Source organism: Ovis canadensis, chromosome 22 (genome assembly GCF_042477335.2).
Source record: "Ovis canadensis isolate MfBH-ARS-UI-01 breed Bighorn chromosome 22, ARS-UI_OviCan_v2, whole genome shotgun sequence".
Taxonomy (NCBI): Eukaryota; Metazoa; Chordata; class Mammalia; order Artiodactyla; family Bovidae; genus Ovis; species Ovis canadensis.
In genome coordinates this window covers 58,678,633-58,705,864 of record NC_091266.1, presented here as the reverse complement: position 1 = coordinate 58,705,864, position 27,232 = coordinate 58,678,633, and the positions used below count along the sequence as shown (strand labels likewise).

At 48.0% G+C, this 27,232-nt stretch overlaps 1 protein-coding gene across 2 annotated transcripts in view; it reads left to right on the top strand.

The window, feature by feature from the left end:
- The window catches only part of CPXM2 (carboxypeptidase X, M14 family member 2), a 136,252-nt gene extending 120,873 nt beyond the window's left edge, over window positions 1-15,379 (top strand). For both annotated transcript variants that reach the window (XM_069566792.1, XM_069566791.1), the window contains 4 exons: window positions 215-512; window positions 6,423-6,562; window positions 8,559-8,658; window positions 14,032-15,379. In XM_069566792.1, coding sequence (XP_069422893.1) covers window positions 215-512; window positions 6,423-6,562; window positions 8,559-8,658; window positions 14,032-14,285 — 792 coding nt within the window. In that variant the 3' untranslated portion in view covers window positions 14,286-15,379. The remainder of the gene's footprint in view (window positions 1-214; window positions 513-6,422; window positions 6,563-8,558; window positions 8,659-14,031) is intronic.
- Window positions 15,380-27,232: the final 11,853 nt, after the last annotated feature.

The window sequence follows — 27,232 nt, the reverse complement described above, 5'->3', positions numbered from 1 at the left end:
ATAAGAAATTTCTCTGGATTTCTCTTTTTAAAAATCCATTACTTCCAAAGTGGCCAGTTTTCCCTAGGCAAATTTTGAGATTCTAAATTTTGCTCTGATGATGCCGTAAAATGACTGCTTTTTCAACTATGTCCCTCTTTGGAAAGCTCAGGAGAGAAGGCAGTTTCCTTCTGCTTTTATTTCTCAAATGTGCTAAAATTGGGAATGTTCACAGGTGGCAGTGGAGACCAGGGCAGTCATAGCCTGGATGGAAAAAATCCCCTTCGTGCTGGGTGGCAACCTGCAGGGGGGCGAGCTGGTGGTGGCCTACCCCTACGACATGGTGAGGTCCCTGTGGAAGACCCAGGAGCATACCCCCACGCCCGACGACCACGTCTTCCGCTGGCTGGCCTACTCCTACGCCTCCACTCACCGCCTCATGACGGACGCCAGGAGGAGGGTGTGCCACACGGAAGACTTCCAGAAGGAGGATGGGACCGTCAATGGGGCTTCCTGGCACACTGTGGCTGGAAGTAAGTCTCTGATGGTCCTGCTGTCATCGTGGGGCCCAATGACAGTGGACTGTGGGATGGAGGTTGGGGAGGACCTTGTGGTCCAGCTCTCCGTCTATCCTTGTTCTCAGCAGAATAACTGCTGTAATTAACCATGTATAGGGTGCAAGCACTCTGCCTAGACTCTTTTTCACCTTCACAATAGTCTTCAAGCGGATGTGGCTTACTTCCCTTGTTATAAAAGAGGTAACCGGGGCTTTGAGATGGGAAAGGGATCTGTCCAGGCTCCCAAGGAGCAGAACTGGGACCTGTCTGACCCTGTGGTCTACTCTTAGCCGCTGAGCTGTTTGTATGTTACAGGGTCAGAGTTGGTAAGCGTAGTCTTAGGGGAATTTTTGGCCAGAAAAGCAAACCCAGCGAAGGGTCAGAGAGCACTCTGGTGCTTGGCAGCCAGGGCGCTGTACCTGGAGTCATCCCCGTAGTGGGAGATGCCCTGTGCTGCCAGCCCTTGGAAGGGGGCCTGAGGCGGGGAGCAGTGACCCCATGCTCAAGACATTTTCAAATTGCTCGTTCACTGGAGGCCCCGCCGTCCCACCAGGGCATCTGGTCAAAGTGCCACTGTTGTGATGCAGGGAATGTGATGTCCTGTCCCCAGCATCCACTGAAGACAGGAAGCCCAGCAGAGACTTCAGGGATTCTTTCGCAGCAGCAGAGGACCCCATGGTCCAGGTTTCAGAGTCAGTCCTTTGTTTCCTAGGTCAGGGCTGCTCCTGGCCTAGAGTTCTCGAGTGAGGAGGGTTGAAGACATCACATTCCCTAAGGGGTCTCTGCATTGGGATGGCAAGACCCCAAACGTAATGCTCATTGCTTATTTTCTTGACTTTGTGAAAGTTGGTCAAACTACTCCATGTCAGATGGACCTAGTTCATCACGTAAATGCTGTGTGACTCTGGACTTTACCTCTCTGGACCCTCGTATTTTCCATTTGTAAAATGGGCTCGATGTTAATGGCGATGATAAGGACGATGCTGATGGTCCCCCTGGGACTGTTGTGAGGATGACAGAGATGGTGGGTGTGTGTTCTGCATCTTGCTTGCCAGCAGCACTGTGATAAATTCCCACTCCTCCTCTCCCCACTCTTCTAAGAAAGTGCTCTCCATGAAGCCTCTTTTATGAGCACATTCTTGTTCGGTTTTACTCTACTGATTCACTTTAATATTATTTTTCCTTTGCTAGAGATTCAGCCTTCACAAACTTTTCAGGTATGTTTCCACTCTGGGGGAAAATTTTGTTTAAAAAGTAGGCATATTTGTTCCCTTGGCCATTAAAAAAAAAAAAAAAAAACATGCAGAAAGCTTGCCATTTTTTTCTTGGTTACAAACCAAGCAGAGTTGTTTTATTTTTTTTCTCCATCATGGCTTTGCTCTGTTCAAAGTAAAAAAAAAAAAAAAAAACCAAAAAACCCTAACTATCGATTATCAATACCCCTAGCCCTGTCTATCAAGAAAAATATCCTAATAGCGAAAAGCACGCTTGCTTGTTCAGTTCTAGTCCTAAAAACCTACGATAATCTTTATGAGAAGCCTCTGCTTAGTTTCTGTGGCCACTGTGACTAAATCAGGTTCGGACACTGCGGAATTTGTCAGCAGCAGGCCAATAGCACCGTTCTGAGAAGTCGGTTGCTATCTAATCACACTGGCAGCATTTGACTTGTTTCTATCCATTATGTTTTCCATTATGCTGGGGACTTTTGTGGCAGAGCCATGTGGTGGCTCGAGCCTTTTTAATCATTCTTCCTGCAGGCGGTGTGATGAAGCCTGCAGATTCATTTCTTTGTAGACTAATGAGATGCGATTTCTAATTTCCTTTCTTCCCCACCCCCCGACCCCTCCACTTCTTCTTTGTGTTTGGGTCTTGCTGGCTCATTAGCAGTGACCGACAGGTCTTAGCTAGTGGGAGTGGGCCGCTGGGAGCAGGGTCCAGTCCCGCTCAAAAGGCACATCGTTTGCCCTGTGTGTGTTTCAGCTCCAAAGAGATCTGAGCCCTTCTTTGTGTCAGCTGCCGTCCGGCGTCCTCTCCCCGACGAGGAAGGCAGATGTTGTGACAGCTCTGGGCACACGGCACTCTAAGGAATGTGCTGCTCTGGGTTCCCGTATTGAAGCCCAGGGAGGACACAGAGGAGGTCTCGCCATCCCCAGCCAGGACCCGAGGCGTGGGAAGCGCTATCTGGGTCGCCGCACACCTTCTGCCCGCACGTTTCACTTTCAAAGCTATTTCTTACCCAGGATTCTCCGCTGCACCGCATTCACTAAAGGACTGGAATTCGGTGTTCACCATAGCTTGGCGCAGCCTTTTCCACCGTTCTTCTGGTTTCTCATCATTTTGCCCATTCTTCGAGTACCTCTGGTGCTGTTGAAGATACACACTTATTGCAAAGGGGCGTCCCAGGTGGTACAAGTGGTAAAGAACGCGCCTGCCATTGGAGGAGACATCAGAGACATTGGTTTAACCCCTGGGTTGAGAAGATCCCCTGGAGGAGGGCATGGCAGCCCACTCCAGTATTCTTGCCTGGAGAATCCCCACGGACAGAGGAGGCCTGCAGGCAGGCTATGGTTCATAGTGTCACAAAGAATTGGACACAAGTAAAGTAACTTAGGGTGAAGAGGAACTAAAAAGCCTCTTGATGAAAGTGAAAGTGGAGAGTGAAAAAGTTGGCTTAAAGCTCAACATTCAGAAAACAAAGATCATGGCATCTGGTCCCATCACTTCATGGGAAATAGATGGGAAACAGTGGAAACTGTCAGACTTTATTTTGGGGGGCTCCAAAATCACTTCAGATGGTGATTGCAGCCATGAAATTAAAAGACATTTACTCCTTGGAAGGAAAGTTATGACAAACCTAGATAGCATATTAAAAAGCAGAGACATTACTTTGCCAACAAAGGTCCGTCTAGTCAAGGCTATGGTTTTTCCTGTGGTCATGTATGGATGTGAGAGTTGGACTGTGAAGAAGGCTGAGCACCGAAGAATTGATGCTTTTGAACTGTGGTGTTGGAGAAGGCTCTTGAGAGTCCCTTGGACTGCAAGGAGATCCAACCAGTCCATTCTGAAGGAGATCAGCCCTGGGATTTCTTTGGAGGGAATGATGCTAAAGCTGAAACTCCAGTACTTTGGCCACCTCATGCAAAGAGTTGACTCATTGGAAAAGACTCTGATGCTGGGAGGGATTGGGGCCAGGAGGAGAAGGGGACGACCGAGGATGAGATGGCTAGATGGCATCACTGACTCAATGGACGTGAGTCTGAGTGAACTCCGGGAGTTGGTAATGGACAGGGAGGCCTGCTGTGCTGCAATTCATGGGGTTGCAGAGTCGGACACGACTGAGCGACTGAAATGAACTGAACTGAACTGAACTGAAAGTGACTTAACATGCATGCACGCATGCACGCACTTACTGCAAAATGGCAGGTCACCTCAGAGATTTAAATAACACATTTATTTATTTTAGAACTAACAAGGTCTGAAGGTTGGGATAATGAGAAGTGTGTGTGTGTGTGTGTGTGTGTGTGCGCGTGTGTGCGTGCGTGCGTGCGCGCGCTTGGTTGGAGTAGTCCTGCGATCCAGGAGGGCCTGCCTGTCATGCTGCTCTGTGGGCACGGTCCACAGGCCTCCCTGCACTGTCTGGGATTCCACACCTCAGGTTCCACTGAATGAGCTGGCCTGGCATTTTGACCAACCTCTTTCAGCCAGACCAGGCCCTGCAAGGATTGTCCATGAACTTGATATTGTTCCAGCTTGCTTATTCCCCTGCTGTCACTTTCCATATTTTATCACAAATGTGATCAAAGGTCCATGGCTGCTGACACGTGAATGGTTCAAAGCTGGAATCTGATAGAGAGAGAGAGGCCGTATGTTTTGCACCATTTTGTGACTTGACTCATTAGGCAGCAGGTTGATACAGAATTGCTCTTAACACCCAAAACCATGATTTTTAAAGACTTTTGTGCTAAAGGATGCTCCACTGAGCATTCAGAGGAGGGAGGGAAGATGGGACAGGCGAGGCTGGTGGAAGCACAGGAGGACCTTTTACCCCCAGTCAACAGAGGAACCAGCCCCGCCAACTCCTGCTCTCTGTGGCCTTAACTCTCAGAACCCAGGGAAGGCTTGGTGGAGGCACCTTCTGCAGGGGGAAATCTGGCTGGCTGTCGCTTGGGACACAGTAGCACTGTGTTCTTGCTAATCACTCTGCTGCCCCAAACTGAAAATGTTGGGTAGACATGCCCTGAACTTCATGCCATCTGACACTCATTTGTTCATTTTGCAAATGATGGGTACTTTCATGGAATGGGGCCCCCAAAAGATATGTCCATTTCCTAATTTCTGGAACTTGTGTGTGTGACCTTATTTGAAAAATGGGTCTTTGTAGATGTCATTAAGGATCTCAAGATGAAGTCATCGTGGGTCACCCAGATGGACCCTAAAATCAGCAACAGATGTCTTTGTAAGGGGTAGACAAGGAGAAGACACAGACACTGAGAAGTCCCCGTGAAGAGAGAGCCAGAGCTGGGAGTGGTGTGGCCACAAGCCAAGGAACACCAAGGGCTGTTGGGAACTGAAAGAAACAAGGAAGAGCCTTTGGAGGGAGTGTGGCCTTGCCAACACCTTTATTCTGGGCTTCTAGCCTCTAGAACTATGAGAGGATAAGTTTCTGTTGCTTTAGACCACTCAGTTGGTGTGATCCTTGATAAAAAGCAGCCCTAAGAAATGAGCGCAGGGACCAAGTCCTGTTGTAGGCATGTCAGGATGCATGAGGCTGTCTGCTCTCCAGCCGGGTGGTGAGGGCGTTTGTCCTACAGCCCCTGAGCAGTGATAAGCAAGTTCTAGGCAGGCATTACACACACCTGGGTTCAAACCCCAACTCTGTCCAGATGTGTGATTCTGGATACATTCCTTAATGCAGTCCTGCACCATTCTCTGCCTCAATTCTCTTGAGAAATTGGGCTACAGCTACCTACCTCTCGGCTGGTTTGTGATGAAGAGTAAGTGAGCTTGGCTGTAGAGCGCTGAAGACAGGTTCTGGCTTTTGTAGGAACTCAATAAACGGTGAGATGGATAGCTGTGTTTATGAGTTAGAATCGACAACTACAGGTTTCATTCCACAATTACAGAGCTGTCGGCGAGAGCAGCATAATGACTGAGCTAAATTTAAACACTAAAAACCTACATTATTAATGAGACCTTAAAAAATAGCAAAACAAAAAGCCACAGAAACAAAAGAAAAAGAGACAAGAATTTAACAAAATAAAAAAAGTGGGGCTTTTCTGATGGCTCAGTGGTAAAGAATCCGTCTGCAAGTGTAGGAGACATGAGTCTGATCCCTGATCCAGGAATATCCCACTTGCCAAGGAGCAGCTAAGCCCGTGGGGCACAGGATAGAGCCTGCGCTCGGCAATGAGAGAAGCCCGCACGTCACACCTGGAGAGGAGCCCCTGCTCGCTGCAACTGGAGAAAAGCCGCACAGCAACAAAGATCCAGCACAGCCAAAAATGAAGAAATAAAATGATCACAACAAAGTTAAACGAGAAAAAAAGTGATACCGCTATCCTAAAAATAGTATTAAACTGAGTTCAATAAAATGAAAATGATTTTATCTAGAAGACACTTCTTTCAGTCCCCCTTTTCTCAGAGATGTTCTGCGAATGCCTGTCTTCCCCATAAACTGTTCCAGCTGCATCTTGTCTCTCTCTCAACACCTGCCCTGCCCCCTTTCCTTTCCCCAGCAGTTGCTCTAATTAATATTTTGTGTAGAGAAGATACTTGATGCCTCCTTGTTCAAATGAAGTCCTCGGAGTCATGTGCTTGAACATTCTTGCTGTCTCTCATGCCCCTCTGAGCACCGTGAAGCTAAAATGTACTTGGTTGGCTTGGCAGGTCTCAACGATTTCAGCTACCTTCACACAAACTGCTTCGAGCTGTCCATCTACGTGGGCTGTGATAAATATCCACACGAGAGCGAGCTGCCCGAGGAGTGGGAGAATAATCGGGAATCCTTGATCGTGTTCATGGAGCAGGTATGACGTGGGCACTTGGCAGGGATGGGGGCTCACTAGGGGGGCGAAGCCCTCGAGATGGCCCAAAGCCTGAGATCAAAATTAGTACCATCATCCTGGGCTGGTGACTACAGTGTCAGAAGAAGCTGTTGTCTCTGAGCTCTGTGTCAGTGTCAGTCGCTCCCGCTGGTTCTTGGTGAGTGAGAGTCCAGATCGCCGCTCCGTTGGGAGGGGTGATTTGTGTCCAGCCAGCATGCCCAGGCTTCCTGTATTCATCTGCTAGGTCTAACATAATGAAACACACAGGCTGGGAAACAGGAGAAGGCTGGAAGTCCAAAATGAGTGTGTCAGCAGGTCGGTTTCATTCCGAAGCCTCTCTTCTTGGCTTGCAGATGGCCACCCTCTAGCTGTCCTCACATGCTCTTTACTCTGTGTGTGCACACTCCTGGTGTCCCTGTGTCCAGGTTTCTTCCTCTTTTAAAGACATCAGTCAGACGATAAAGCCCACTCTTCTGGCATCATCAATTCTTTAAAGATGCTATCTCCAAAGGCAGTCACCTTCTAAGGTACTGGTTTGGTGGGGACTTCAACATACGGATTTGTGGGGGACACAGTTCAACCCATAACATCAGCTCAGAGGCTGAGGACTAACTGCTGCAGGTAGCCGGGTGCCACCTGGGAACAGTTCTAAATCGTGCCAGCTAGTTTCTGCTTGGAGCTGGTGAGCATCTGCTTGTGGCCAGTGAGGAAGCCTTGCCGTGTATGCTAGGACCTTCCCACACCTTTCTTTTCTTCTGTTCTCAATGACACACCTGTCTCATAGTGTTGGGCAAACTGGCTTTCGTTTGGTACTAAAACTAGCCAGTAAAGTCACTCAGTCGTGTCCAACTCTTTGCGACCCCATGGACTGTAGCCTACCAGGCGTCTCCCTCCATGGGATTCTCCAGGCAAGAGTACTGGAGTGGGTTGCCATTTCCTTCTCCAAGTAACATCCATTCCCCACTAAGTAATAGACTCACAGAAACCAGAGAGATAAAAATGAATGTTGAACTTCAGATGATTCTACCACGACTCCCATTCATTAGGAAGCAAGATTCTGAGGCTGTATTGGGAGGTTGCCCTTCTTCCATAGGTGGCTGTAGATGAGTCAGAAGAAGCATCTTAGCCAAGGGCTTGGGCCGCCAGCTTCCTGATACCTGCACCTCCACATGGTGGCAGAGGTTGGCACCAGGTTATAGCGATAGCATCCACGTCTGATCCGTGAGGGTTCTGGAGGGTCGGTGCAGCCCATAGTGCACTTTCCTGGTGGAGAAGGCTGTGAACCTGTTCTCCCTTCTTAGGACGCCATGAGGTCACTTTCCATCCCCACTCTGGAATTCTGCAGGGGAAGGATCTTTTTCATTTTATATACACAGAGAAAGAAGACTCTAGTTATTCTAACATGATGATCCCAGTTTAGCCAAAGACCCTCCTATGAATAAAATGCCCAGGCATAACAGTATGTGTAAAAAGTGTCATTGGAAGTGATGGTATGTCACTTTGAATCTTCAGATGGGGAAACCCAATCAGTGTGTGTCACATGACTCAGCTCATCAACAGAAGGGCCCTGGGGACTGAACTGTATTTTACAGGAGCCTCTTTGAGTCTTTCCTCTCCTGTTTGATTCTTAGAATCTATTTCTTAAGTCTGTAAAGTCCAGGAAAGTCAAAATAAATGTGCCTGTAAAAATTAAATTCCATTTTTATGGGATGTGGTTTTTATGAACCATCTCAGATCCTAATATTTTCTCAACCTCTGGAACATTTTTAACTCCAGTGGGAGACTTTCTAGTAGATGGACCTGAAAGGAATACAGAAGTTTACACACCAAATCCACACAGAGTTGGGGAGCTTTCAAGCCAGATGTGGCTCTGAGGGGGAGTTCTGGGTAGCCCTGGGCTGGCAGTAGGTTTATAGGTCCGTTCACTGTTCTGGATGGTCTCTGAGCCCCGCTGTTTCCCTTCATGTTCACCGAGCAGGTCCATCGGGGCATCAAAGGCCTGGTGAGGGATTTGCACGGAAAAGGAATTCCAAATGCTGTAATCTCCGTGGAAGGCGTTAACCATGACATCCGAACAGGTAACTGTGAATGTCTGTGAACTGTTTCTCAGGAGGAAATACTCATATTCTTGAAGCATTTGACTTGAGTTAGAACCACAAGGTGAGGTCCAGAAACTTCCTCCTCTGCTCTATCTTATCTTCTCTTTCCTCCAACTTTCCATGGGAGACCCTGGAAGCCAGGTGTTCAGCCTATGCTTTCTGCCTTCTCTCTGTCCCTTATTCAGGTGGAAGCCAGATGCTCCGAGAGGCTGGAGGACCCACTAAAGGTTCAGGAGGCTGGTGGGGCTTGGGTTGAGGTGTGTGAGCAGCTGCGTGCCATGTCCCTGCTGGTTCCAGAGTTCCCGAGCTGGTGGGAGGGCAGCCTGCAGACACCAGGCACCTGCCCACCGGCTGCCTTCTCTGCTGATCAGAAAGTGAGGCGAAAACACGCCCAGGCTTTCCCTTGTGCCCGAGGATTCCTATCACCTGGGATGGCGCTTGGTGTGTTCAGGGGGAAATGTGAAACAGAGACCTTGACTTTTGATGGATGACATTGGCGCCACGAGGCAGTGACAAAATTGCTTGGATGCCTAAGTTAGATTGTCAGCAAGAGTTCTGCTGGAGATGGCGGGCCCAACACAGAGGTTTTTGTAGGGGGTGGGGGCGACTTTAGAGGGCGCTGAGTCTGCAAGGCAGACGCTTTGCTGTCAGCGGCAGTGAGCAGGGCACTGGGTCCTGCATCGGCTTCCTGTGGTTGCCATGACAAATGGTGAGGCTGAAAGAAACAGAAATGTATTCTCTCTCTGTTATGGAGGCCAGGAGTCTGCAGTCCTGGTATCGGCGGGGCTGTGCTTCCCTGGAGCCTCGGGAGCGTCCCCCGCAGCTCTTCCAGCTCCTGGTGGCTTTGGGTAATCCTGCGCATCCTTGGCTGCGTCACTCCAGTCTCTGCCTCCTGGCTCCTCCTCTTCTGTCTCTTCTGAGGACAGATTGTTGGATTTAGGACCCATTCGTGTAATCCAGGCTGATCTCATCCCAAGAGCCTGAATTACATCTGCAAAAACCGCTTTTCCAAATAAGATCAATTCACAGGTCCTGGGTGGTAGGATGTGGGCCATTGGGAAGGTAGGGGATGGGGCGGCATCACTGAACCCAGGGCAGGTCCTGCCCAGGTGTAGGGAATGGATGCACCATCAGCAAGAGGAAGGAAATCATGATTGTCATTAAAAAAAAAAAAAAAAAAGACTTCTTCAGTCGCAAACGCCCTTGAACTGGGAGGAGTGAGACTTGACACCAATTGGGCCTGGCCTGTGCCTGGGGTCTGGGAGTTTGCCCTGGGCCCAGGCAGCCATTGGCCCCGGTCATGACACAGCGTTTCCCAGACACACAGCGAGAGGCTAAACTGGGACTGAGCCGGGGGTTGAGACTCTCCATGGCGGGCCCTTCCCTTGTCCATGCTGCTCCTCCTGAAGGAGAGAAGGGGCCTTTTCCCCACTAGCTGATCACATTCATGGAGACACTGTCCTCCCTGAAATGACCCCATTTGACCTGCAAGGAAGCAGAGGCTCTGGGCAGGGAGAGGCTGGGATTCAATACATGTAAAGAGTGTCACCCTGGCCCAGGTGTTCCTTGATGCCAGGCTGCCCACTCACGTGCCTGACAGAGAAGGACAATTATGGTGTCAACGGGTGACATGCATCTGAAATGCCATGAATCAGTGGTCTACGGTGTGATGCCCTGAATCACCTTCTCTCAAGGTAGTTAACCTGTTTCTTCACTCAGCCGTTATTTCCTGAGCATCCCACCACTTGTCCCCCAGGATCTTATAGCTACTGACCACGAGGCCACACACTGGGTCGCATGGCATTTGGTACGTAGGAGCCCCACTGAACTGAACTGGACTGAACTGAGCCCCACATAGACAGGCACACACTGGTCCATTCATTCAGTCACTCAACAGATGCAGATTGTAAATTCGTCATGGGTCAGACATGCAAGGGATGGGTGTTCCTTATGGATCAAATGGGCTGTGTAATCTGGTTCTGCCCAGGACTTGTCCTTTAAACATTATTAATGAGCTTCTATAAAAAAGTGATTCATTAAAGAGCCTGAAACATTCCTTGGACCATTAGTGCCTTGTAGGCAATGTGAGAAAAGGAGAGTTTTAAACAGAGTGGGAGATAAAATGTCTGCAGGGCCCCCCAAGACAGCAGAGAGAACTCTGCCTGATGAGCTCGGAATTTCAAGCCCCTGTCATCAAGGAGAGTTTCGATGAACTAATAGGAAACTCTGCTCACCCTCCCTTTATTCCCCCAAAATAATCTCCCAGCACCTTCTCATTACAGAGGAATCCCGTGTGTCACGGACGGTTCTTCATCGTGTTGGTTTCAGGGTCCTCCCGTGCATCACATAAGCTCTGAATCTGTCTGAGGCTTATGTGATCTGACAGGTTTTATTCCAGGAGGGATTTTGCATAAAATAAGCAGGTGTATGAAATGGAATTCCACAGGGAGTGAAGTTGCTAAGAATGCTTTCTAAATGCAGGCAAATGTGCTGGCCCAACATCTGGCTCAGAATGCCATGGGACTGTCTTTTGTTCGGGAGACACTAACACGACCTGCTAATGAATGGCCCTCCGTTAGGACCTGGCTTGTCCCTTCCATCCACCCACGCCGGGCAGTGCCAGCTGGGTGCCAGCCTCCCCATGCAGCCCCACAGAATGCAGCCCCCGAGCACACACCTGGCAGGGCATCACAATAAGAAGGCTGGCACACCAAAGACAGGTGGATTGAGGAGGGTGTGAGGAGGGAGCTTTCTGCTGTTGCTGGGAGAAAAAGAATTCCACAGCCATCTTATAAATCTGAATTAGTAGTGCTGACAAGCATGTATTATTTATGGATTGCTTTCACTCCTCTGGCTCCCTGGGCACCTCCCTTGGTGAGAACCTGGGCTGCCCCTTCCTTGGGGGCTTTCAAACTGACCTCCCGTGTGTCCTTGAGGTGGACACTCCTACTGAGAGGTCTCACCTCTAGGGGCCTCCATCAGGGTAGGCAGCCATTGGCAGGAGGCTGGTTCCTGACCTTAACTAATCCACCCCTGCGTTTGTGGGGAGAAAGCACCCACAGTAGTTGAGACGTACGGTGTTCAACTTCTTGCAGGAATAAGACATTTGGGTTCATGTTTGCATGACTGTTTGTCTTCATCCTGCTCAATCCAGCTGGCGTGCTTGGAGGATGCACTATTGAAACCCAGGGTTAAGTGAGAAAGAGGAAGCACAGGTCGTATGGAGCCCAGGGCCCAGCACAGGGCCAGGACGGGACAGGGAAGCTACTCACACTCAGGTCATGAGATCTAGAGGAGCAGAGGCTCCCCCGGTGGGTATGTCTGGGAGCTGAGAGCTTGGAGGAATGTCTCAGGGGATGCCTGCCCTGCCCAGGAGGTTGGGGCCATCTGATTAACTGGACAAAGACGGCCAGATGCGGCTCTTGGTCTCTGAAAAACCATGAAGCGGCATTTTATGTAGTTGAGAACCTTGCATTTTCACTGGAGAAAGATGCAGGTGCTGAGAAAGACAGGGAGCTGCCCTCCTGTGTTATATGCCCAGGGCTCTCACGTTGAGGCCTGTTTACCAGGTAGCGGACTCTGCGAGCGTGTGGTGAACAACTGCCTGCATGTTTCATTTTTCACAACATCCTGTGCTTTCGTGAGCTTACTGCACATATTGCATGGGACGTCTCAGATAAACAGAGATTTGTGATGTCAGTTTAAATGTGGTGCTTTAGAGTGTTATGTGTGTGTAAGATACATATTCACTCACACAGAGAGTTCTCGTCCATCCATTAGAGGACTTCTGGACTTGTTCAGATGAGTAAACTTTGCCCAGGCCTACATAGCCCTTTCTCTTTAGACCGGACAGGACAGATTGTCCTGAGAGAGAGAACAAGCCTGGCCCTGAGACCAGCAGAGCACTAGCTGTGTGACCTTGTGCAGATGTGATGCTTCCCTGGGCGTCCAGGTACTCCTGTAGATACGGAGGTTGTCACACAGCTTACCACGGAGCTTGACTGGGTCAGTGTGGGGGATTGGCACCTGTCTCATCCTTCTGTGTGCTGCGTCAGAATTGACATTTCCTTTTTGGTCTGTCGGACACGACTGAAGTGACTTAGCAGCAGCAGCAGCAGTCAAAGCTATGGCTTTTCCAGTAGTCATGTATGGATGTGAGAGTTGGACCATAAAGAAAGCTGAGCACCAAAGAATTGATGCTTTTGAACTGTGATGTTGGAGAAGACTCTTGAGAGTCCCTTGAAACTGCAAGGAGATCCAACTGGTCAAGCCTCAGGGAAATCAGCCCTGAATATTCACTGGAAGGACTGGAGCTGAAGCTCCAATACTTTGGCCATCCCATGCAAAGAACTGACTCACTGGAAAATACCCTGATGCTGGGAAAGATTGAAGGCAGGAGGAGAAGAGGATGACAGAGGATGAGATGGTTGGTTGGATGGCATCACCAACTCGATGGACATGAGTTTGAGCAGGCTTTGGGAGTTGGTGATGGACAGGGAACCCTGGTGTGCTGCAGTCCATGGGGTTGCAGAGTTGGACACAACTGAGCAACTGAACTGAGCTGAACTTTCTATTGCAAAGCCTCCTTAATGTCAGGGGTCCTAGTGATCTCAGCAGGTGTGGGTTCCCTGGGGAGGAGTGGCCTTGGCCTCAGATCCTGCTTTATTCAATAAGAATCTAGCCTTGAGCTGAGGATGGATATGGGTCCAGTTAGATCCCTGTTGGATGCCTGATCAATGGTGTCACTGAGCGGGTGCTGGGGAGGAGGCAGGGGACACTGCCTGCAATGTGTACCTGCCCCTGAAGCTCCACTTCTTCGTGGAAGACCATGGAATGAGGTGCAGACATCTGGGACCTCCTTCCAGGTCACTTGGCCCAAGTCCTCTGTAGCCTCTTCCTTCTTTTTCAGAAGTGGAGAGCCACACCCTCATACTACTCTTCTATGTTTATAGCCGTGCTAAGGGAAGCCAGGAAACCAGGCACAGATGGCTTTTCAAGGTGGCATTCTGTGGCAAGGGCATACGGTTTAGAAGTTCAAGTTCATAATGAATGGTGTGTATTGTCAGAAAGGAATGTTAGCGATCATGTCTCCATCTCTGCTCATGCGTATTAACACTGCAGGGAGCCTACACCCCAGTCCCCTTCCTGTTAAAACCATTAAGGTAACGTCCCAAAAGGAAAACATCTCGGCGTCCAAAACGTACTAAGAATTTGCATCTGCCGGGGCTCGAATTCCACACTGCCTGCCTCCAAGCCTCTCCCTGGCCAGGAGACTGGTCTTGGAATAACAGGGCTGGTTGGTATCTGTGTTAGAAAGGAACTGCTCTCAATTCTCCTGTTTTCTTTTCACAGCCAGCGATGGGGATTACTGGCGCCTCCTCAACCCTGGAGAGTATGTGGTCACAGCCAAGGCAGAAGGTTTCACCTCATCCACTAAGAACTGCATGGTCGGCTATGACATGGGGGCCACGCAGTGCGACTTCACGCTCAGCAAAACCAACCTGGCCAGGATCAGAGAGATCATGGAGAAGTTCGGAAAGCAGCCCGTCAGCCTGCCAGCCAGGCGGTTGAAGCTGCGGGGGCGGAAGAGACGACAGCGCGGGTGACCTCCCAACTCTTGAGTCATGCCCTGGACCCCTGCAAATTAAACCATCTTGGTTGTAGCTCCATAGAGGACTCACTCCTTGTTGTTTTCTCTGTAACTCATGAAGGCCTGGGAGTATGTGTGCACTGCAAGGCTGGCCCCCAGCAGGGGACTTAGGATAGTTTCTTTGTTCCCATTTATCCAAATAACTTGGGCAAAGCAGCAGAGGAAGGCTGGTAGAGGTGAAATAATTCAACAAGCCAACCTGGGACTCTGAGAGAGAGAGAGGGAGGAGCTTTCCTTTTGAGGGTCTCCGGGCTGTACAGGAAAGGAAACCGGTGCTTCTCCTGTTTGCGTGACAGTAAGAATTCCTGGTGCATTTACAATTTGCTCAGTGAAAGCGGCAGCATTCCCAGGGCTCTGCTGTCCCAAATGTTACCAGCTGAGATGCTCACAAGCTTTCTAAGAACCCACTCTCTCTGGCCCCAGGGCATTCCGAGCTGCTACAGATGAATCCTGCACTCTGTTGACAATAGAGACATTACCAAGTGAGCATCAGTCTGTCTCTTGATTTAGCTTAGTTCCCCTTTCAACAAAGGATCATGCTCATAAAAGGAGAGAAAGGCTGAAATAATTAAAGAGCGAACGTGGGCAGCAGGCGTGCATTGGGTCGAGTGGTGTGCAGTGGGGCCCACAGAGAACCCCCAAAACTTCCTGCTGCTGCAGTCGGGGGCTGCCTAAATAGGGACAGAAGGAGGTGCCAGCCTCCCTAAGGAACCAGAGCAGTTAGCCTGGCTCTCTGACCTGCTGGGACTTGAAAAGAGCAGAAGAGGCTGACCGCCAGCCCTCCCTGTTCAATATAGTCCTCCTTTCCTGGAAACGAGCACTCCTAAGCTGGCCTGACATCACCCTGGCAGTTATTTTTGGTATGTGGGATGCTGGGCCATCCAGATTAGACTCCATTTGATGAAAAGCTCTTAGAATTATCAGGGAGCATTGGTGTGGGAGGGGTTATTGAATCTCCATGCAAGAGCACAGTTTGTCTCGCTTTTTATTAATGTTGCTGCCTCACTGACCTGGGAAGAAGAGAAAAATAAAGCAAGTGGTGAGATCCTTCTAGTCGTGTGGTTTTCTCCGGTAGACTCACAGCCACCCAGACGCCATGCCCCACCTCCTCTCTCTGCAGTTGGTCACCCTGGAGAAGGCGCCTGTTCTAGAGGGGCAGCTTGTACCCAGATCCAGGTCCGTAGAGGTGCGGCCAGCTCTGTGTCCCCTGCCTCCTGCCTCAGGGTGGGGATGGGGGCGCCTGTGCTGGGGTGAAGTCATCCTGACACTTGGGACCCACTAGTAACTCCTGGAGATGCCAGGGAGTGCCTTCCCAGAAAAGAGTCTCATGGCACTTTCTGAGAATCTATACAAGAGATCGGCAGCCTTATAAAGGATTAGATCGTAAATATTTTAGGGTTTGCAGGCCATAAAGTCTCTGTCACAAGTACTCAGCTCTGCTATTCTAGCACAAAAGCAGACATACCCCATACATAAATCAAGCGGGCATGGCCGTGTTCCAGTAAAACTTCATTAAAACATGTGGCAGAGACTTCCCTGGAGGTCCTGTAAGGTTAGGATGCTATGCTTTCACTGCGGTGGACCAGGTTCAATCCCTGGTGGGGGAACTAAGATCCTACAAGGAGGCCAAAACTAAAAACATGTTGCAGCTGGGTTTGACCACAGTCTGGGGCACTGTTAGCTGACCCCTGCTGTTTACAAGAACCTTCTGTGGTGATGGAGATGTCTGATTCTGTGGTACCTAACACAGCAGCCAGTAGCCACACATGGCCTTTGAGCACTTGAAATGTGACTCGTACAACTTGGGGAAAGCATTTCTAGTTACATGATTTGAATGAATTTAACTTTCTATAGTCATATAGCTATTCACCACATAGCTCGCCTGTTGTAGGAAAACCCTTGCAGCGTTAGCTGTGACAGGTGACACTAGAAAACCCTTGAAATGATCAACCAGCCCTGCAGTTCAGAAGATTAGCATTCCAAGGGCATCGGCAGATGGTGGATCGACAGATCCCTGCTGCATCCTGCTGGGAAGCCTGGTCCCTGCACTTGGCACCGAGATGACTCTCATTGCCAGCGTCTATCTCCCTAACCCGTGGGGCTGTGGTTCACCATCTGCCACGTTCAGCAGTTCTCAGCCCCCTGCAAGCGTATCTTCAGACTTAGCCCAGCCACAGGTGTCGGGTTTGCAGGCTGGAGCTGTGGCTTCCAGGCCTGGCACTGCCCTTTGGTGGGTGATCTCGGGTGGGGCAGCCTCTCTGTTCTCTCCTCTGCTCCTGTGGAGTAAGCCCGTGGGCTTGTGGACTGTGAAGGCCTGTGGGGCTGTGATGTCCCCTGATCTCTGGGGGAGAGGTGATATTCCAGATCCTGACGCTCTGGTCTATTAGAGCTTCTTCTCTACTCAGCCACTTTGGTGGGCTCCCCGTTGGCTCTGTAATAATTCAGTGGCTTCTCCTTGCTGAGCCAAGCCCAGACCATATTCCTTCACCTAGTTCCTGGGGCTTCTCTCCAACTGGACTTCTCTCCTGCTTTCCAGCCAGAATTACCCCTCCCAGATCTTGCTGAGAGGTGGCCTTGGGCCTCTGCATCCCTGTCTCTCCCCACAGCTGGAAACCTTCCTGCTCCTCTCAAAGCCTTTTTTCAAATGCCACCTCCTACAGGAAGCCTTCCTTACTCTCACAACATGGACATGTTGGGACAGATGGACTGGGCCCTCAGGGCCTCTAGCTGTCCACCCCTTTCCACTAGGAGTCGTCTCATGGCTGGTTCTCCTGGCCATTGTCCCAGAATCTCCCCAAGGGCAAGAATGATGTCATCACCCTGGGTCTCTGCCCCACTTGGCTGGCTCAGCTTCCTCCTCACAGCACATGCTCAGTAAATACGTGTGGAACTGAACCAGCCTTGTGCATGTGCTGCTTCTTGGTTGTATGGTTTTGGCCACACAGCACAGCGTGCAGGATCTTAGTTCCCCCTCAAGGGATCGAACCTGTGTTACCTGCCATGGAGGCACGGAGTCTGAACCACTGGACCACCAGGGAGGTCTGTGTGCTGCTTTATAAGATCCCTTAAAAGTTAAGAAGATGTGATTTCAGAAACTGAAAAGTTGTAACATGGATTTATTCAGTATGTTATTACCTCTTCAAAAGTCTTCACTTTTATAGGTAAGTGTAAGACTTGACTGAATAGAAACATGTTTGGAAGATTTGTAAAAGGGTTTTGCTTTCCATCTGGATGTCTTTCTTTAGAGTAAAGTCAACACAAAACATCTGCTTCTGGCAGAAAATCCTCTGTTCATCCTTACTCTCCCACTCAGGGCCCAGGGGGCCACTGCAGCCCTGCTCTTTTTAATGTCACCTGTGTTTTTGGTTAAAGGGCATTTAAGGAGCTGCTCAGATCAGGATCCTTCAGGGATCGCATCTCAGTTTCAATGACTTTAACAGGAAACCCTGAGATTTATCTAGTCTTTGTGTAACAAAGATATTAAGAGCAACCTTTTTTTCAGTATTTTTTTTACTGAAGTATAGTTGATTTACAATGCTGTGATAATTTCTGCTGTGCAGTAAAGTGATTCAGTTGTGTGTATATATATTCTTTTTAAATATTCTTTTCCATTATGGTTTATCATAGGATAATGAGTATAATTCTCTGTGCTCTACAGTAGGACCTTGTGGTCTATCCATTCTATGTATACAGGCTTACATCTGCTAATTCCAAATGAACAACTTTAAAGCTACAACATTTTGTTAATGTCCAAGTCATGATGTAGCATAAAGGATGTTTTATTAATATTTACGTGCTATTTGGGTGGCTGGGCCAGAAAAGTAGCACAGATTCTCAGGTTCAGAATTGGTCCTGGAGGTCACCACCCAGCCTGGAGAAGCTCACATTCCTACCCGCTTTGTGTTGACATCCCCATGGCCAGTGGGGGAGTCACAGTGGCTGGGGTTGCTGCCACCCACAAAGCCGCACCTTGAAGGACTAAACAGAAAGCTGGTCAGAGACAAGCTCCCCACAGCCAGATTCTGCAGCTGAGCTCTGGGTACCAGGAACAATCTCTCCTGAGGCTATGGGAGTTCTTCCTTCTGTCCGTCTATCCCCTGCCACACAGATACAGCTCCAAGTTCCTAGCCAAGACACAAGGTGTCCAGAAAAAATTAGAAAAAAAATCAGAGCAATGGAACCCTTGGAATAGAGTCTCCAGTGCCTGCTGGTTTGTACGGAGGCGAATGACAGGTCTTTAGAGCCGAGGGGCACCTCAAGATGAATGAGGTTCCCAGGGGTGGAGACCACGTGTTCCCTTGCAGGCCAATTCTGATGCATCAGTAAGTAGCTGCTTGGAGCCCTGTGTTGAGAAAGATTCTGAAGCAGAGCCCTGCCTCAGTAGGAAGCAATGCGACAATTGATTAACTATGTCTGCTCTGGGTGTGGGAAGGGGTGATGGCGCTGATGGCCCACGTTTCCATCCTTAAATAGTCCCATCCCCCTGGGTTTAGAAATGGAAAAACCGAGGTCCGGGGAGAGGCACAAAGTATCCAAAGCTGTGTGTCAGTTCACAGCAGAGGCCACACTCTCAGAGCAATGCTCTTTCCACTGCCCTTCTGGAACACCATAATTAGGTCCCGGAGCAGCCTTGCACTTTGTGCCTCTCAGCCTTTCCTAGGAGCAAAGAAAGAGATGGAGTCGGGGTAAGCTTGGGAAATCAGAGGAGGGAAGATGGGAACCTTTGTCTGATCAGCTTGTCCAGGGAAACTGTTGGTGAGGAGCCAATGAACGTGCAGTACAGACCCAAAGAAGCCGCTGGGCCTGACTCTGGGTGCTTCTCGCCGTCTGAGTGCTCTGCCCACTTCAGATGGCCTGACAGCTGGATGCTGCCCTCACTCCCGGCCCCATTTTGATTCTCAGTTAGTGATGCTCACTGGGGGTGCAGCTCTGTGTTCTTCACAGCTTCATCCTCTTCCCGAGGTGAGCATCACCCTGGCGCTCCTTGTTGCCTCTTCTCTCATGAGAGCAGGCCTGATGGAGAAGGGCTGCAGGCTCCGCTCATGCTCCTTGCTGCCTGTGTTGACTCTGCGTCTGGTCCGTTTCTCAGCTTCTGCGGGAGGACCTCTTTCCGGAGGCCCCTTCAAGCCTCTCTCACTCACCTCTGACTCATTTTAGAGCAAAATGTTTAAAAGCATCTTTCTTGAAGCCAATCAGGATTGTTGTCCCAGCCCTGCCTCTTAGACTATGAGAGTTCTTCCTTCTGTCCATCTGTCCTATGCCACACAGATACAGCTCCAAGCTCCTAGCCAACCGTGGGTAAATGATATAGCCTCCGTGACTCAGTCTTCTCATCTGTAGAGTCTATATAATAATAGGACCTCCCTCACATGTCTGTGGTGAGGGTCCATCTTGGGGGGCATTTAGGCTGGCACTTGGCACGCTGCAGGCACTAAAAGGCAGTGTAAATCATGCTAAATTGCTTTGGTCGTGTCCGCCTCTTTGCAACCCCATGGGTTGTAGCCCGCCAGGCTCCTCTATCTGTGGGATTCTCCAGGCAAGAATATTGGAATGGGTTGCCATTTCCTTCTCCAGAAGAACTTCCCGACCCAGGGTTCAAAACCACGTCTCTTATTAGTTCTTTACCACTAATGCCACTTAAGAGGCAGAGAAGAAGCTAAGTATTTTTTTATTCAGGTACTATGTCCCTGGCACCATGCGTATGACTTTTAATCCTCGTAAAGTATAAAGTGTTAGTTGCTCAATCATGTCTGACTCTTTGTGACCCCATGGACTATAGCCCACCAGGCTCTTCTGTCCAAGGGGATTTTCCAGGCAAGAATACTGGAGTGGGTTGCCAGTTCTTTCTCCTTAATCCTCATAGCTGCACCTAGAGATAAGCATCATTCTTATTCTCCAAATGAGAAAACAGGCTGAGGCCCAGAAGAAATCAGTATAGCTCATCTACTTTAATTTCTGCTTTTGTTTTTTACGTTAATCACTATTATGGAAGCAACCATCTTGATCTACTCCTTGATCTGCTCTGGGAACCTGCGTTAGCGGAGCAGATGGGAGAGCTAGCTGAACTGAGGAGACAGATGCTCCCGGAGACACAGAAGCACATCTGGCCGTGGAGAATCCTTACTGCACGGCATCAGCTTTTAAGGAATTTTCACCGAGAGTTGGAGTTTCCTGTCTGAGTCTGCCTCGCCGTTCTCTCCAGACATGTGCTCTAGCTGTCAGGCTTCCCAGACGGGGACGCAGCAATGGCCACTATCCTTCGGGTGTTGTCCTCATCAAGCTCTGGGAAGCCCAGAGACTCCAGGACATCAGATTCTGGTTCTGTGCCTTCAGCAGGTTCCATCAGAGCGCACTGCACAGGGCCAGGGGGATTCTTCAGGGCAAGAAGAAAGGTGGGACCTTTGAACCTCATGGAGAAAGTTCCACTGGCACCCCCAGGCCTGCAGAGGAAGGAAAGAGTCCTCCCATGAATCATGGCCCCTCTTGGGAGGGGGGCAATGAAATAGAGAGGGAAGGGATGGGGCTTTGAGGGATGGGCTTAAGTGTAACCCTTGCTCTGGCCATCTGAGTGGCACTTAAAAAGCCTCTTTATCTGAGATCTCCCACCTCTTCAACGGGTTTAGTCATCCCTGCTGCTTACAGATACTGTGGCGAGTCAATCAATGTTAATGTATTTGAAATGTTTGGAAGTTTCAGCATCCAAAAGATCTAGCAACAAAAAAGGCCTATTTTTAGAGAAGAGTGCAGCCGCTTTAGGAAACAGTCTGGCAGAATTCTCAAAATGCTCAACGTGGAGTTACCATACGATCCAGCAATTCTACTCGTAGGTAAATACTCAAGAGAAATGAAAACTTGTCAACATGAAACTTGTGTGGGAACGTTCAGAGCAGCATAATTCATAGTAGCTAGAAAGTGGAGACAAGCCAAATGTCCATCAACGGCTAAGTGGATAAATGAAATGTGACCTAGTAGTACAATGGAACATTGTTCAGTCATAAAAGGGCATGAAATACTGATCCGTGCTAAACGCGGATGAACTTGGAAAGCATTATGCCAAGTGAAAACACATTAGTCACGAAAGACCACATGTTGTACGATTCCATTTACATGAACTGTCTGGAACAGGCAAATCCATAAAGACAAAGCGGATTAGTGGTTGCCTAGAGCTGCAGGGATCAGGAGGTTGGGTGGAGGTAATGGCTGAGGGGTATGGAGTTTCTTTAGAGGGTTATGAACATGTTCTAAGGTTGATTGTGGTAACGAATGCACATATCTGAAAAGTCATTTGATGGTACACTTTAATGAATTGTCTGATATAGATTATATTCAATAAGGCTGTTTTTTTTAAAAAAAGGTCATCCCAGAATAAATAAGAATCATCTTCTCATATGACATTCCAGACAAGACCTTGGTTGCATAAGTAATTTTTTCAATTATATCCTAGTAAGAAAGAGAGACTCTTGAGGCTCCCTTGGACTGCAAGGAGATCCAACCAGTCCATTCTGAAGGAGATCAGCCCTGGGATTTCTTTGGAAGGAATGATGCTAAAGCTGAAACTCCAGTACTTTGGCCACCTCATGCAAAGAGTTGACTCATTGGAAAAGACTCTGATGCTGGGAGGGATTGGGGGCAGGAGGAGAAGGGAACAAAAGAGGATGAGATGGCTGGATGGCATCACTGACTCGATGGATGTGAGTCTGAGTGAACTCTGGGAGTTGGTGATGGACAGAGTGGCCTGGCATGCTGCGATTCATGGGGTCGCAAAGAGTTGGACACGACTGAGCAACTGAACTGAACTGAACTGAACTGAAGAAAGAGACCGGGTTCCTACAAAACCCTTGCAAACAACTATAGAGTTATTCAAAATAGGGAGACTCAGTAAGTTTCTGAATTCAGCTTTAAAAAATAAAACAAATAAAATTCACTTTGTAAGTTTATTCTTCATTAGCTTCTCCATATTCTGGAATAAACTTACACTCCACTAGAGAACAGCTTGCTTTAGGGCAGAGCTACTCTTTTCCTTGAAAAATAAGAGCATGTACATAGCTGTATTTCCCTATCACTGTTGCTTCTGGTATTGTCTTAACTGATTATGTCCAATATAACTTTTAACCAAAGTAAGCAACTTCTTTTTTATCCAGCAAACTGTGGGGTGGTTAATTGAGAACCTTGTCACTCATCAGCATTTTAGCAACTAGCAGAGTTCATATATCAATATAACAACTTTCTGTAGCCACGTACCTCCCTTAAAAGAATCTCTAAAAGTAGCAAAAATGTTCATGTTCATTAATATAGCCCAATGAATATAAAAATAAGAAGCAGAGTTCTATCAATGCAAAACTGTCTTAGTAATCATTTCAGCATTCATCTTGCTTAGAAATGATCTAGGCAGCCAATGATTATCCTTTAGTTAATGCAATTTGGTGTCAGTCCCAGGGTTTAAATTACTTAAAGATCTTGGAAATTATCTTCATGCTGACACACTACAAAACACAATTGCTGTTGAAATATAGAGTGTGTCAGAAAAATGATTCAATTTAGTTGAACACAAACTTCACGTTTTTCAGAGCCTGAAATATTAACTGGGAATAATGTTAGCATCTTTGATAAGTAGAAGAGAATAAGTCTAAGAAAAAACACCCTTTAGAATAAAAGTCCTCTATTATACATAGCATTAATCAATTAGAGAAGACATAGTAGTATTTATTAAGTCAAAATAATTAAATTAGTCTCATTTTCCAAAGATTTACCTTAGTTGTACGGATTCCTAAAATGTTTCTAAGTTAGCTTTAGCCAGCATATTAAAGAATTATAAGTTTAAGGTCCTTATTTTCTGATAATTGTATGAAATAATTTATGTAAGTGTTTATCTCTATAAACCAATCAGATCCTTGCTCCTTTCATTTCAAAGACTTTGTAATTTTACTTATTAACAGCTTCTGAAGATAGGAAAACATCCAATACACAATTAAAGGTAAAGTTCTTTCTGAGCTACAGACACGGACATAAGTATCCATAGAGGGCTGACAGCTTCCACACTACCATCTTAGACACTGTTCATAACAACTCACAGGTTCAAATAGAAAATTGCTGTTGTCTTTCTTGAAAAGAAAGTGAAAGTGAAAGTAACTCAGACATGTCCGACTCTTTTTGACCCCATGGACTATACAGTCCATGGAATTCTCCAGGCCAGAATATTGGAGTGGGTAGCCTTTCTCTTCTCCAGGGGATCTTCTCAACCCAGGGATTGAACCCACATCTCCCACACTGCAGGTGGATTCTTTACCAGCTGAGCCACCACGGAAGCAGATATACAATTCTTAATTGATTTGTGTTCAAAATATGCAGATGACAAATGAAAAACTATAGGTGAGATCTTACTTCCAGCAGCCAGCAATGATCTTTCTAGGCTTGGGGCTACCCTCCAGCTTTAGGGTTCACTTTGCTTGTATCTGCAGAGCCAGAATAGTGAGGACATTTTCTCCCCTGGGTATCCCCTCCCCAGTGAGTGGTAGGTGTGACTGCATAATTACTCCAACTGCCTGACCCTTGAGTTGAACGTAGATTCTTTCCAGGAGTCCCAGAGGGGCTGGTCAAGGTCACTCATGATGGCGCTTGGTTTATAACACATTTGTCCATGTAAAAATATAGTTGCAACCTAAAAGTTGAGAGTTATGTTTTATTTAGCAGAAAGTTTTAGGACTTAAGCCCAGGAGACAGCGTCTCAAGTAGCTCTGAGAGAATTCTTCCAAGGAGGCAAGGGAAGGAGCCAGGTTATATAGAAATCTTACAACAAAGGGCAGGTAGTCAGAACATCAAAAGATTATCGTTATTTAAAGAAAACCAGATATCCCAAGTTGAGGAATTTAGTGCTTTTCTGTGTATGGGAAGATGCAAGAGTCTGGGCTCACTGAAATAATTTCTTACTCACACATCTCAGCTGTCTGGGGCATTTCCTGTGTGTCCCTCAGTGCTCACCATAGGGAGTGGCTGCAGCCCAATGCCTGCTGGATCACAAGTATTGTTTTCCTTCCTGGTTTCCTTAGGTCTCAGCAATTCACATTTGGAGGGCTGTAATCACAATGACTGTGACATCTTTGTTTACTGATATGGCAGGAATACTCCATTTCTCATGTCCTTGCTTACAACGCTTCACTCTTGATTCAAGGTCTCCACACTCTTACCTCGTTTTCCTGGACTCAATTCCCAGTGAATCCCTTTCATAGAAATCCACATTCCTGAAGCTGCTTCTGGAAAACCCAACCCAAGTGTTTATTTAATATCTCCTTCATGTTTAGCAACTGAACCCTGAGTATATTCAAGGGCAATTTTCTTTTTTCTTTAAAGGGCATTTTCAATGGTTAATAATGTGAACAAGGAAACGGCTATATTTCTAAATAGTCCTTGAGGGCAGGAGTAGCACCACCTTGGTAAGCTCTGGATAATGAGATGTAAATGAGAATTTCAGGATGTGCAATTAAAAGGAGGGCTTGCCTTTTTGTTCTTTTTTTCTTCCTCCTTCTGTCAGCCTGGAACAGAGACATGAAGGCTGGCACTCCAGCAACCATCTTGGATCCAGGCCTCAAAGATGGAAACCAAGCCCTGAGCATGGCAGAGCCTACGGCCTGGAGATACTGACATGCCAGCATATCAGTCCCCAGCTGTCTTCCTCTGGACAATTCCCACCTACCTAGTTTCAGCCTGCATTATCAGGGGGTTTCAGGTTGTATGCAACAGATCTCTATCCTAACTGACTCAAGGCTCAAATACAAGTCTCTCTGATGGGAAAGTAAGCATCTCCAACCCTTCAGCAACACTGAACTCGGGAACATTTTTGCATATATTTTACTAATTTAGTCTGCCTCCGAACTTCAGAAACCAAAAGCCAAAATGCTAAATGGTGACTAAAAAGAATAACTGTGTTGCTGGGGTATTTTCAGCTCCTCTGTTCAGATGTTCCATTATGCACCAAGGTCCTTTGTGGACAACCTCACCGAATTGCCTGCTATTTTTAATGTTTCTCAAGCTGTCGCTGGGCACCACCCCCTAACTCGGCAGCCATTGTTAAGGACTCTAGAATGTAAAAATTCTTCAGTTCGCTGACCTTGATGGAGCCTTGGATGCTACTGTGGTCACGCATTTGGATGGGAACTTTCAGCATGGTGGATCTGTACCAGTGACCTTGGATCATTTTGCCAGTGCAAATAATAGAAACATACTATTTCAAAACACTGCATCAAACCTTCTTGCTGATCAATAAATAAAGAATTTTCAAAATACTTCTTTTGGTTAACAGAAAGGAAGGCTTCCCTGGTGGCTCAGACAGTAAAGAATCTGCCTGCAGTGTAGGAGACTGGGGTTTGATCCCTGGGTCAGGAAGACCCTTTGGTGACCTTAATGGTTACCTACTCCAGTATTTTTGCCTGGGAAGTTCCATGGATAGAGAAGCCCTGTGGGCTACAGTCCATGGGGTCACAAAGAATCAGACATGACTGAGGGACCCTTTCAGTTTCAAGGGTCACCCTAGGGTGGTTGCTTGCTTGTTCAGTTACTTTAACAGAGATTAAATTATCTGTGTTCTCCTAAAACCCTAGTAAAGAAATGTATCTTGTTATAAAGACCGGGTTTTGAGTCCGTGGTAGAGGGGATGAGCAACTGAATACATGAAGGCACAGCAGTCAGAGCGTATGTAGAAACTGGATCTGACTCACAATTTGCAGCGACCAGCCCAGGAAACCAGCCTGCTCGAAGTCAGGCTTGCAGGAAGTCAGAATGCTATCGCTTATAATAATTCAGGAAACCAAACAAAAACCCCTGTAAATGGTCAAACCATAATGGCCAGGACTTGATGAATCACAGACACCATCCCCAAGTTCTGTCCCTGCTTCTAAGTTGGAACTAATCAGAGACAGTCCAGGATGCTCCTGTGTGTTCAGTCCCTAAGTCGTGTTCGACACTTTGCGATCCCATGGACTGTAGCCCACCAGGGTCCTCTGTCCATGGGATTTCCCAGGAAATTGGTGGCCATTTCCTCCTCCAGGAGATGGTCCCCACCCAGTGCTCAAACCTGCGTCTCCTGCACTGGCAGGACGATTCTTTACCACGGAGCCACCTGGTATGCTCCCTAACCAATCCGCTGAACTGCTTGCTTCTCTTTAATTCACCTCCAGCCTCCCTAGGCCAACAGCCTCCCATGAGGGCACACCTGGAATCTTCCCTGTTCCACTAGAAAGCTTTCTACTCCTCTGCCTGCCTTTGAATCTCTCCCAAAATGCAAAAGGTAGTGGCTGCCTCCCTGCTAGAGCCTACTCCAGTATTCTTGCCTGAAGATCCCGCATGGGCTGAGGAACCTGTCGGGTTACAGTTCATGGGTCACAAAGAGTCGGACATGACTGAGCAACTACGCATGCACACATGCAAATGAGGGAAGGAGGTCAGAGGACCTTAGGGTTGATTTGGTTGGTTGGCCCATTAGTACGGGTTGCAGGGGCAGCTGTGCAAGGCTCCTACCCATCCTGAGCCCTTTTACTACAAAGAGGCAACCCAAATGCGACTGCTTGGCTTGTGGGAGTGTTTGTCTAGGATTGAAAGCCTTCAACTCAATGGAAACGAGTTTGAGTAAACTCCAGGAGTGGGTGATGGACAGGGAGGCCTGGCATGCTGCAGTCCATTGGGTTGCAAAGAGTCAGACACGACTGAGCAAGTGAACTGAACTGAAAGCCTTCAGATAATGATATGTGTATTCAAAACATGAACCGGTCCCACTGACAGATCAAGAGAAGAAGAAAAGGGTGGATCTCTCCGGGGGGAGGGAACAGTTTATGCAACAGGCCAGGTAGACACCGGTGTGCTGTATTTGAGGAGCCAGAAAAGGATCCAACCTGAGAGCAGTATAGCAATCTA